The following is a 12,719-nucleotide window of genomic DNA, read 5'->3' on the forward strand; positions in this document are numbered from 1 at the left end:
ATCCTTTATTTTCAACTTTCTGTATGCTCATGCTTTGGTGTGTCTTCTGAAAACTGTATATTGCTGGGTTTTGTTTATTAATGCAATCTGACAACTTTATTTGTTTTATGTGGTAGATTAGACCATTAATAATTATTGTTATTGATTGACTTGAGGTGCTAAACACACAAAAGTGTATAGGTGATGTGTTGTGGAATTATGCACCTGAAACCTGTATAATTTTGTTAACCAGTGTCATCCCAATAAATTCAATAAATGGGAACATTATTGTTATTAATGTTATAAGTACGAATATAAATTTGTACTTATTTCTGACATGTTTATATACATGTGTGTTTGTGTATGTGTATCTATGTATGTATTATATGTATGTGTTTACATATATCTAAAAACTTAGAAAGAGGGAGAGGGAGACAGAGAGAATATTTGGATTGTCTTACAATTTTTGCCATTTAACCTGTTCACCATTCTTTCTCTTATTTCAGACCATCCTTCTGGATGTGTTTCCTTTTTGAAATATGTTTTTTTGATGATCCTTTAGACCGAATCCCTTGATGTTAATCTCTGTCAATTGCTTGCTTGTTTGTTTTCTCTGTAAATGCTTTAATCTCCCCCTTATTCTTGAGTGGTAATTTTGCTGAATGTATAATTCTAGTTTGACATTTTCATTGTGTTCAAAAATATTATTCCACTATCTCCTGACTTCCAATGTAGTCATTGAGAAGTGTAGTTTGTCTTGTCATTTCTCAGTTGCCTTTTCTTTGGAGAATTTTGAGATTTCATTGTCTTGGTCTACGATGTCCCACAAATTTACACTGATATTTCCAGCTATGGAAATCTTGGTACTTATCCTGCTTAGGGAATACTCATTCTGTGGAACCATGTTTTTCATCAGTTCTGGAAAACTTGTAGCTATTGTCTTTTTAAAAACTTAGTCTATTTTTTTTAATCTAGATTCCAAGATGACATGTTTGGTCTTCTTTAATGTAGCCTCCATATGTTTTAATCATTAAAAAAACCTTCTATCATCTTTTTGGCAGCATGCAGGATAAATTCTTTAGGCATGGTTTCCAGTATACTAATTCACACTTTGTTTATTTATAAAACTGTTGATATTTCTTTTTTTCTTATTTTTAAGCTTTTAATTAAATTTTTTTTTCATTCCCAACCACCCACCCCCACCCCTTTGGCAACCATCAATTTCTTTTCTCTATATATGGGTCTACATTTTTTGTTGTTTATTAATTTATTTAGTCTTTTTAGATTCCACATATAAGTGAGATCAGATAGTATTTATCTCTGTCTGACTTATTTCATATAGCATAGTAGCCTCTAGGTCTATTTGTATTGTTGCAAGTGGCAAGATTTCACTCTTTTATTGCTAAATAATGTTCTATTATGTATATGTTTTATATATGCTACATATTTATCCATTCATCTATTGATGGATAGATAGCTTGCTTCCATATCTTGGTTATTACTAGTAATGCTGCAATGAACATAGGGGTGCATATACCTTTTCAAATCAGTGTTTTTGTTTTCTTTGAATAAATACCCAGAAGTGGAACTGATGGATTGTATGGCAAGTCTATTTTTGATTTTTTGAGGCATCGCCATAGTGTTTGCCATAATGTCTACCCTGAGGTGCAATCCCACTAACAGCATATGAGGGTCCCCTTTTCTTCTCATCAGCACTTGTTATTTATAGACTTATTCATAGCCCTTTTGACAGGTGATATCTCATTGTGATTTTAAGTTGCATTTCCCCGATCATTAGTGATGTTGAGCATCTTTTTACATGTCTGCTGGCCATCTGTACATTCTCTTGGGAAAAGTGTATATTCGGGTCCTCTGCCCATTTTAAAATTGGATTGTTTGTTTTTTTGGTGTTAAGTTGTATGAGTTATTTATATGTTTCTGGCTATTAACCCCTTGTTGGATGTATATTTTAAATGTCTTCTCCCATTGAGTAAGTTGTCTTTTTGTTTTGTTGATGATTTCCTTTGCTGTGCAAAAAACTTGTTAGTTTGATGTAGCCCCATTTGTTTGTTCCTTTTGTTTATTTTGTTTGAGGAGATATAACCTTGGAGACTCACAATTCAACCTAGAACACAAAAAGATATTGCTAACAGCGATGTCAAATAGTTTACTGCCTTTGTTTTCTTCTAGGAGTTTTATAGTTTCAGGTCTAACATTTAAGTCTTTAATCCAGTTATAGTTTATTTTTGTATATGGTGTAAGAAAGTAGTCCATTTGAATCTTTTTGTGTTTATCTGTCCAGATTTGCCAACACTGCTTATTGAAGAGAGTGGCTTATCCCCACTGTGTACTCTTAACTTTTTTTTGTCATAGATAATTGACCGTATAAGTGGGGATTTATTTCTGGGCTCTTTATTCTATTCCATGGATCTATTTATCTGTTTTTATCCCAGTACTATACTGTTTTGATTATTGTAGCTTTGTAGTATAGTTTAATAGCAGGTAGTGTGATACCTCCCAATTTGTTATTTCTCGAGATTTTTTTTGTTATTAAGTGGCTATTTAGGGTCTTCTGTGGTTCCATACAAATTTTAGGATTGGTTCTAATTCTGAGAAGAATGCCATTGTTATTTTAATAGGGATTGCACTAAATCTGTATATTATTACTTTAGGTAGTAAGGATATTTTAACAATATTAATTATTCCTATTCATGAGCAAGGTATATCCTTCCATTTATTTTTATCTTGTTTATTTTCATTCTTCAATGTCTTATAACTTTCAAAATATAAGTCTTTCACCTCTTTGGTTAAATTTATTCCCAGGTATTTTATACTTTCAGATGGATTGTAAATGGGACTATTTTCTTGATTTCTTCTAATCGTTATTGGTGTATAGAAATGCAACAGATTTCTGTATATTGATTCTGTGTCCTGCAACTCTACTGAAGTCAGTTATTGGTTCTAATAGTTTTTTAGACTTTAAACATGTTTGATCATCGGTTTCCCATTCATTCATGTTTTGATTTCAACAGTTATATTCTGGGCTCTAGAAGTGTCAGTTAATTTTTTTTTCTTTTAATTCCTGGTAATTTTCTATTCTAGGCTTATCCTTGGATTATAGCCTTCACTTTGTGCATAAAACTAAATACCACATAGGAACCTCTTCTCCATTGCATCTGATGGTTCCAACCCCCACAATCCTTGAAGGCCCAAGTCTGTTCATATGCATGCATTATGCCTTACCTTACTCTGGGTTTGGTTATCTGCACCTGGGAGGTCATGTTTGATTTTAATCCTCCCTCTCCCTGCTGGTTCAGGTTCCCCTCAGAATCCCTGCTGCTCTAGTGGATCCCCTGAATTAGGCGTTGGCTCCTTGGTTCCTGGGTCCCTGAGGCTCCAGTGATTCCTGCCTGGGATCCTGGTGTCTTGTCCAAAAAAGGCCCAACCTCACTGCCCTGGGAAAAACTCTTATTTATTACCTTATTTATCTTTGTTCTACAGTGTGTGGGTTTGGTGTAGAGAGTCTCTGGGGGTTTCATCTACTTCTTGTGATTCCAAGAAAGCCTCAAGATTATTTCATATCTGATGTCTTGTGGGTTGAAAGGGTCATTCACTAATGTGAATATATGTAATGGCACTGATGTGTACACTAAAAATGGTTCAGTGGTAAATTTTCTGTTATGTATTTTATCACAATAAAACAACAACCAAACAACCCAATATTAAGAAGAAAAGTTTCAGCTACACAAATATATAATTTGACTTACATTATCATTTTAATTCACTGAAAAATTCTTTCGTCTATCTTACCGCTTGCCTGTAACATGACACAAATCGTGGAGCTATAGCTTCTGCCTTGTAATGTGTTCAATAAAAACTATCACGGACTACTGGCAGAGGCTTATAGAAAGATCATTTTGACTAAATATGATTTAGCAGCAAAAAAGGCAATACAATTTGTTATTAAATGTCTATATACTTAGACATTTAATAATGTCTGTAGAACTAATGAAAAGGCACATATAATATTTCAAGTGAAATATTAGTTTAAGGTTGAGATTTAGTAGAAGCAGAAACTAAAAAAACAATAAAACAAAACCCTAGTAAGTAACAGCATAATGGAAGTAATAAACCTATACTGCTTGCATGCAAATCTCAGCTTCATGACTTACTAGTATTGTGGCCTGAGGAAGTGACTTAAACTTTCTGTGTCTCTATTTTTTAATGTGTAAAACACAGCTGACTTGGACGGTGGTGAGCTGTGACATGCCTGAGCAGACAAGTAAATGAAAAATGAGCCATAATGGAAGTAATGATCGTTTAGCACTTAGTGCAGAGTGAAGCAAGAAGTTAAAACCCAGAGAAACACTGAATCCATGAATGAAACAGTCCTGCAGTTCTATGGACCCAGCACAGGAAGGCACACCACTGAACACTGAATCAGAGTGGAGAAGAGTATCATCAAATCCCCACTGGCCCAGAAGGAGGGCTTCACAGTGACTTCTGAGAAGGCCTCAGCAGAAGGACTAAGATAAAGAGGTCACCGGAGCAAAGCACCAGAATTCTCAGTGTAAACATGTGTAAAAGCATGGCCAGGCAGGCAGACCCAAGTCATTGGCTGCAAACTCCTTCAGAGCCTGCAGTGCATGGGCTGTCCACCCCGGCTGGTGGGGGGAAGGCAGTTTTCCCCCACAAGGCCTGCTAGCTGAAGCCTCTGGAACTGAAGCTGATCTCAAAAGATCGCATGTGGTTTTCTGGGCCAAGAACCAGACTTCTCACCAAGGAAAAGAAAAATAATCTATTCCTTCCTCTATGTGGGAGGAATAGGAACATGGTGGCCCAGTTTCCTCACCAGAGTGCTGGAGCCCACTGAAGCTTGAGTTAGTGTGTGATGTGGCCAAGCTGATGGTTTTTCAGGTCCCAGGTCCAAGAAGCCCCACCAGTCACCCTCACTCACCTGGGCTTAGGTGGGCTTTCCTAGAAGGAGAGCTTCACTGGTGTCTGGGCTGTTTCCTTTCAGGCAAATGAAGCAGATGCTATGACACTGGATGCAGGCTGGGTGTATGAGGCAGGCCTGGCTCCCTACAATCTCAAACCTGTAGTGGCAGAGTTCTATGGCTCAGAAGCAGGTAAGTTTTTCCCGGGAACCCCAGAGACGGTTTGTTTGTGGCCATTGTTCTCCCCTGAGAGATGCTTGTTCTCTCCTGGTAGAGTCTTGTCTTGTTGAGGAGGGTGACAGAAGAGTGAGTGGGCAGTGAGGGGCCCTACTGGCCACCACAGGCACAGCTCAAGACCTCTGTGCCTTTGGGCTGGTTGAGGGCTGGTATGGCTGACACTGACCTCCTGGGCCAGGAAATGTGCTTCATGGAGAAACAGAGCAGGCTGGGTATAGCCTGACCTGAGCCATTAGAGTTCAGAGCTGTATATAGAAGCCTCCAAGAACCACAGGTACCTCACTCAGAGGACAAACCACACTGGAGCACACATGCGGAGTCCCAACAGCCTTGTGACTTTTCTGAGGGTAACCTCGCTACCCCTGCCCCTGTGTCAGGGGATAGGAAATAGTTGGAGTCAGCAGTGTGGCCTCTGTGCCACAGCTCTAGTCTCCTGGTAGGCTTGGGTTGGTGGGTGTAGGCAGACAACCTACAGGGCCAGGCTAGGAAAAATCATTCAGGGCACAGGTGCACCTGGCTTCTTTCCTGTGTTTGCCTGGAGGGTTATTACAAATGTCCCCTCTGTAATCCTTTCTTTCCCCTCAAGCCTAGGAAACTGATTCTGACCCCTCCCTCCCAGCCCACCCAGCTCAACATGAGTGTGGCTTGTGGCTTCCTCTTCCCTAGTCAGGAGCCCAGCAGTGATGAGCAGTGTTTCCCTGGGGCCCAGGTTGCAGGACTTCCATTCACACTGTCTCTGCAGATCCACAAACCAGCTATTATGCTGTGGCCATGGTGAAGAAGGGCAGCGGCTTCCAGCTGAACCAGCTCAAAGGCAAAAAGTCTTGCCATACAGGCCTTGGCAGGTCTGCTGGGTGGATTGTCCCCATAGGCTTACTCTATTTGGAACTGCCTGAGCCACATGATCCTCTTGAGAAAGGTAAGTGGGCAGGAGGGTGAGTGCCCTGGGGCATCCCTTCTGTAGGTGCGCACATAGGCCGCCCTGAGGTCACTCAGACATAATCATGTGTGAGGACTCTTGGGGTGGAGGTGGGAGGTTAACCAGGTTCAGCAGAGAATGTTTGGAGGAGTGGGGGTGAGGGCATCAGGCCCGACAGAAGGTTCAGGCAGGTCCAAGGTCCCTGGGCCCTACTGTCCCCTTCCCTGGGGCACTTTCCTTTCTGTGGATCATGTGTCTCCCACTCTGCTGGAGCTCTCTCTGGTGGCCATCTGCTGGCTATGCAGGCATGCACCTGCCCAGGTGTGCCTGGCATCTCCTGGGCATGGCTTCCAGAGGAGACCCCTGTCTGCAATGTTCCAATCCGACAAGGTAGAGAGGGGAGCTGACAGTGACCTGAGACAGGCCTTTGTTGGTGGCAGGCAGAGTTTTAATTCTGGGGGAAGGCAGGGGGTAACCTGGTCCTTTTTGAAACCCTGATCTTGAAGAGGGGCCACACATAAGGCCAGCTGGGGCCTGCATGCTGGTTTTGCTCTGGGTGCTCTCTGTTCACACGTGAGTCTGGGCTGGGAGCTGTGACTGTCTGGCCAGGCTGGCTCATGCCCTTTGTTCCACATCTTTGCGTTGAGCAGCAGTGGGCAATTTCTTCGCGGGCAGCTGTGTCCCCTGTGCAGATCGGACAGCCTTCCCCAAACTGTGTCAACTGTGTGCAGGAAAAGGGAGCAACAAGTGTGCCTGCTCTACCCATGAACCATACTTTGGCTACTCGGGTGCCCTCAAGTGAGTGAGACTCCCTGCTCTCCCCCAACCCCGCCTACCCCCACACACTCTGAAGATGGTTCAACTAAGGGAGTAGACAGGGCTGCCCCAGGCCACCTTCAGCGTCAGTGTGAATCCCAGGGTCCTGAGTGCTTCCTAAGCATCCCGTGGAACAGTCTTCTGTGTGGGAGCCCCGCTTGTGTCCCCAGAGCCTGAGGTCTGCCTGTGTTACCCTTCTGGACCCTCTTGGAAGGTGGAGAGGATGGACCCACCTCTGGGACTCTGGGATCCATAGACATAGGCTTGGGCTCTAGCTGGGTTAAAGGCCAGGGCCTCCCAGTTTGCTTCTTCCTACTGGAGCATCTCTTGTGTCTGCCTCTCCCTACCTCCCTCTCAGCCCCATAAGGAACCTCTCCCTATTCCATGCTTAGTAAGAGAAATGGCTACCACTCAAAACCAGAGCTAAACTGGCCAGGAATCCAAGGTTACCTAGAGTTTATCCTACATGTAAAAGACTTTAAACCTTTATTTTTAATACAATCTATTGCTTTTGGCTGCCTTTGAAGAGGGTGGTGAGGGTCTTACTTTCACACCATCCCCCACCAGAGTTGCCTGGGGTGTGGCTTACAGGGCTCCTTTCTGCTTCAGGCCTGGGCCTGGCTGTGGGGGTTCAGAGCCTGTGGCCAGGTCAGAACCTCAGAGGGGCTACACGGGGGAGGGGCAGGGCCCTGTCTTGGAGAGTGGTCTGACTTCAGCTGTCCTGTTCCTAAGGTGTCTGCTCGAAGGTGCGGGGGATGTGAGCTTCGTGAGACACATGACCATGTCAGGTAAGTGCTGGATGGAGCAAGAATCACGTGTGTCACACCCTGGCAGGGGGAACTGGTTTTTGCCTGAAAGTTTCCCTGCATCCAGAGGTGGGTTATGACAAGATCTTTGATGAACGAAGAGAGTTTCTGCATAAAAACAGTTTTGTTATTTGTACATTCTTTAGTGCTGTATTTGTTCAGTCTGTAAATCTACTAAACAAATTTTCTGAACATTTAAACATTACTTAACAACTGGTAAAACAAACTGAGTTTTAATAATCAAATTTTCTTAGACACTGAAATACTGATTTCAAATGTAATCACATTCTCCTAAATGCTTATTATAAATGGCTCCTAAAAGCTTCAAAAACCTTCAACAAACATACAAATTATCATAATTATTTCAGAACTTATTGACACATGTACAATTAAATCTGTTGCAAAAGCATTATTACCATGGACAAAAATGTATTTCTTCTTTATTTCTACATTTAATAAAAATATCTTTCCAGAGTTTTGGGTAATTTATCAGAAACAAACAAACAAACAAACAAATAAAGAGTTTTTCAGACAAGTTGAGGTTACAGATTTTGGGTTTTATAACCAATTAAATTTCTATTAGATACAGAACATACTTGTACCACTTAAGATGTTTAAAGCCAAGTGTATATTCACTATGCTAGGTTCATTTGAAAACTAATGTCTGCTACCTCAAGGAAAATTTTAAGTCCTTACTTTTCACATGGGGCTTAGTTCCGCCTAACCTAGTCTTTTCTCTACACAAAATAGGAGTTTCCAGTGTTTTGTTCCTTTGTTCAGTCATTCACAATCCACAGTCTCCTCATTACTATACATGGACTTGGTTTGTTAGCATTTTGGTAATTGATGAACATCTTATTATCAGTCATTTTAATTAGTGGGGTCAGCTATGGGTTTCATCTCCCAGGATCAAGTTGTTCCAAAAAACTGTCATTGTAATCTCTGCTTGCTCAAGTTACCACAGTTATGTTAGAGAAGAGTATCTTCTAACACTCGCCCTGAAGTATTTGAAAATATCCTCACTTTCTGGAGCAACAGGCTGTCCCAGACCACCCTGACTTATCTTTGCTGGAAGTCACTTGTCTGCTGTTACACAACACCCCTTAGAAAAGCAGAAGTCTATAAAAGACTGTCTGCTGGGCTTCAGAGGTGAAAATGAATGCTGGTGGCGAGTGACCGAGGTGGCAAAGTTATTTCTTTCCGAAACTATAGGATCATAGTGAACTCTTGTCCTTTAATTCTAACATTACTAAATCATTTAAAATTTTTATATCCATATCTATTTAAGATTGTAATACTCACAAGGACTCTAATTATAACTCCTTTTCTTTGCGGGTTTTATCAACCCCAAAGACCTTTTACATGAGTTTGCTAGGGTTGCCATAACAAAGTACCTTAAGCAACAGAAATTTACTGTCTCGTGGTTCTAGAGGCAAAGTTCCAAGATCAAGATGTTGGCAGGGTTGGTTCCTTCGGAAGGTTGTGAGAGAGAATCTGTCCCATGATTTTCTCCTGGCTTCTGGTAGTCTGCTGGCAGTCTTTGGCGTTTCTTGGCTTCTAGTCACATCACCCCAATCTCTGTCTTTCTTTCCACATGGCATTCCTTCTGTGTGCATACTTATCTGTGCCCAAATTTCCCCTTTTTATAAGGACACCAGCCACAATGGAGTAGGGCCTACCCTACTCCAGTATGACCTTATCTTAACTAATTACATGTGTAATGACTGCATTCCTAAATAAGGTCATATTCTGAGGTCTTGAGGATCAGGACTTCAACATGTGAATCTTGGTGGGGGGTCCACAGTTCAACCCAGAACATCTTTTAATAGCTGGATAAGGGGAACCAAAGAGCTTGTTTTTCTCACAAGGTTTTCTGGTCCTTCTCTGTCCCTGTGGAATGCCCTGACTGGGCTCCTGAGGCTCCGTCCCTCCCTCAACTCTTCCACCATCTCTCCCTGCTGTGCTCTGCCCTCAGGGAAGTGTTGCAGAGTGGGGGACCTGGATTGTCCTAGCATGGCCACGTGTCAACCTCAGGTTAGCGAGCTTGATGAGTTACCTCAGCTCTCTGAGGCTGTGCCCTCTTCTCTGGGTGGGATAATCACATCACTGGCCTCGTCCAACTGTTATGAGGATTAAATGACAAAGAGCGTGGAGGGACTTCAGCACAGTGTTGGGTGTACTCTGAGTGCTCACTAAACATTTGCTGACATCTTTCATATTAGCAGAGCCAAAGGGACGAGGGGCAGTGGGAGGGCCCCAGGCCAAGCATGCCTCCCAGCCCCGGCTGTCTGCAATGAGAACCAGTCATTTCATCTCTTGAGGCCTCAGGTTCCTCATCTGTGGAAAATGCATTTGAAAAAGATTATTTCACTCCTCTTAGGATTGTTAAAAGAATGATTAAAGAAAAAAAACTTTGGTGATATAAACACACTTTATTAACACTTCATGAAGCAGGCAATCTCCATTTGGAGAAGTACAAAATGAATAGGAACATAGGAAGCTTTTATAGGACAAAGAATACAGAACAGTGAAGAGACACATAGGAAATATCTGATTGGCTGGGGCCACGTTGTCAACCTTGTTTGGGGCGAGAAAGAACAAAGAGAGAAGTATAGAGCCCAGAATTGGCTTGGCATTTGAGGACTGACTGGATAGTGCGTTTCTGGTCAAGCAGAGCATTACAGGGACATCAAAGTTATCTGAGTTTTGGTTTGTTAATGTGGCATGCTGGGCAGGAGTGGCTCTATCTTGGGCCTAGAAAATTGTTTCAACAAGGTCAAGTAGTTTGTGATTCAGTGAGGAGGGGGGACCACAGCTGATGGCTCTGCCTGCAGTCTGTTGGCTCCTCTGGTCTTTCTTCTCCCAGAAACCTTTGCAAACCAGGCTGAGAGGGACCAGTATGAGCTGCTCTGCAGAGACAACACCCGGAAGCCAGTGAACAAATATAAAGAGTGTCACCTGGGCAAAGTCCCTTCCCATGCCGTTGTGGCCCGAAGTGTGGATGGCAAGGAGGACTCAATCTGGGAGCTTCTCAACAAGGCCCAGGTACCAAATCTACTGTCCTCCCCACTGTTCAGGAGTCTCTGGTTGGATTTGGGGCATTGTCCTCCATTCTCTTGTTGCCACACTAGAAGTCCTTCTGGGTTCAGGACACTGCAGGACCACAGCACACATCCTCCTCTTCACTGACAAGCCACCCAGTCTATAAATGTTACAGACAGCAGAGGCCATAAAACCCTCACCTGCCACTGTCACCCTGGGGGACAGACTCTGCAGAAGTTCCTCGTTGCCCCGTTGTGTTCTTTTCGGTTCTAAAGGGGTTCTCAGGATGCAGTGCACATTGTCTCCCCCACCCCACCACCATGAAGTGTTCCCCTGTTATCCCGCTGGCATGTGATCCCACCCTCCCGACGTCCCTCGGTGGCAGGCACCCCTCCATGAGCATTCCTCTCTCTGTCCTGCATTGGTGGCAGTCTCTGCCAGCCTGTCCTCACTCATTACCCAGTCGCAGCCCATCGGTGCTCTTTGCTCAGCACTGGGGGTTCAGAGATGAACTAGACAAACCCCTGCCCTTGAGTTGCCTGCAAAGAAATGTCGACACACAGAAATTATCACCAGATGGGATGTACAACCTTGGAGACATGGATTATGTACTCTGCAGAGGACGGAAGGACTGCTTTGCTGGGTGTATCCAGGAAGATTCCTGGGCTCCCAGGTATAGGCTGTGTGCACCCCAAGGGAGCGTGGAGGTTTGCCAGAGGAGGCAGCAGGTGACATTGTATGCAGAGCCACCAGAAAAGCAAAAAGTAGACAGACATCAGAAAGTGTTGGGAGCTGCCCTGCCTGGTTTCAGGAGCTGTACCACCCCCCTCCCCCCGCATGGCTAAGGCTGAGTGAGAGACCTTCGGACCAGAAGCCACTAAGGAGACAAAGCTTATCTCCCTGGCAGGAGCACTGCTTCTTCTCCTTTTTCCACAACTGGCCCCCAATGCTTGATCAGTTAGCCAATGATGGGTAAGATTCCCCAAGAGGGGAATGACCTAAGACAGGCATGATCACGTGGAGGTCCCAGGGAAGGACTTGGGGGGCTATGGAGAAAGGGGGTGATGGACCCTCAACCCTCGGCTTTGACAAAGCCTGAGTCCTCATTCTGTCTGCGAGAAGTCTCCTAATCTCTTGGCCTCCTTACTTCCCCTGCCTAACTTAAGCCTGAAACAATGACAGAGGGCAGTGCAGCCCTGTGCTGCAAAGGGCGGGCTCCCCAGGTGATCAGGCCTAAGAAAGAATACATAAACTCCTGTGAAACCTGCTTTGCTAAGAATGCTCTGAATTAAATGATAAAGGCCCAAGCAGGAAAAGAGTTTGTTTCCCAAAGTTTTGTAGCCCCTTAGCTAACAGACCCTGACTCAGAATAAGCCCTTGTAGGTCTCTGTATGCTATCTATTGTTTGATCTTTACTACCTGACAATGATTGATGAGCTTTACCTATATTCCTGTGCAAATTGATTCCAATAAAAACCTGTGAAGGGAAGGATTGGGGTGCTCTCCCCTTGAGAGAGTAGTCATGCCGTCCCTCCACAGGACTCGGTAGTCCGTGTGAATTTATCTTGTGTTCATCCATAACGCCGCGGACACTGTGGGCCAGTGTCCGCATCAGGAAAGAGCGTGTGGGTAGGTGCTGCCATAGGGGACAGTCGGGACCAGCTTTGGGCCAGTCAGAGGGAGTCATAGGCAAAGGGCCCTTTGTTTTCCTGGAGGCCAGAGGGGAAAGGGATTGCTTGAAACCCTTCAATGGCAGGATTGGGGTGGGAGAGGAGCCCAGGACTCCTGGTAGAGTGGGTCACCAGCTGCTCCAGGAGGAGGATCACTGGAGCCACTTGGGGCAATCAGACGGCCAGAACCGAGGCAGCCTTCACTGATGCCCTGTGGGAGCACGGCACTGGAGGGGGCAGCTGCCTGGCACATGACGAGCCCAAGGCCCTTCGTACAGATTTGGGGGGCAGCCCCTGGCAGTTTTCCTGAGTC

General features: G+C 44.1%; 1 protein-coding gene across 1 annotated transcript in view; it reads left to right on the forward strand.

Annotated features, from left to right (window-relative positions):
* The window catches only part of LOC114501611 (inhibitor of carbonic anhydrase-like), a 38,318-nt gene that overhangs the window by 3,837 nt on the left and 21,762 nt on the right, over positions 1-12,719 (forward strand). The window contains exons 3-7 of the mRNA XM_028518270.2: positions 5,000-5,108; positions 5,896-6,072; positions 6,723-6,870; positions 7,621-7,676; positions 10,561-10,739. Coding sequence (XP_028374071.1) covers positions 5,000-5,108; positions 5,896-6,072; positions 6,723-6,870; positions 7,621-7,676; positions 10,561-10,739 — 669 coding nt within the window. The remainder of the gene's footprint in view (positions 1-4,999; positions 5,109-5,895; positions 6,073-6,722; positions 6,871-7,620; positions 7,677-10,560; positions 10,740-12,719) is intronic.

Source organism: Phyllostomus discolor, chromosome 7 (assembly GCF_004126475.2).
Source record: "Phyllostomus discolor isolate MPI-MPIP mPhyDis1 chromosome 7, mPhyDis1.pri.v3, whole genome shotgun sequence".
NCBI lineage: Eukaryota > Metazoa > Chordata > Mammalia > Chiroptera > Phyllostomidae > Phyllostomus > Phyllostomus discolor.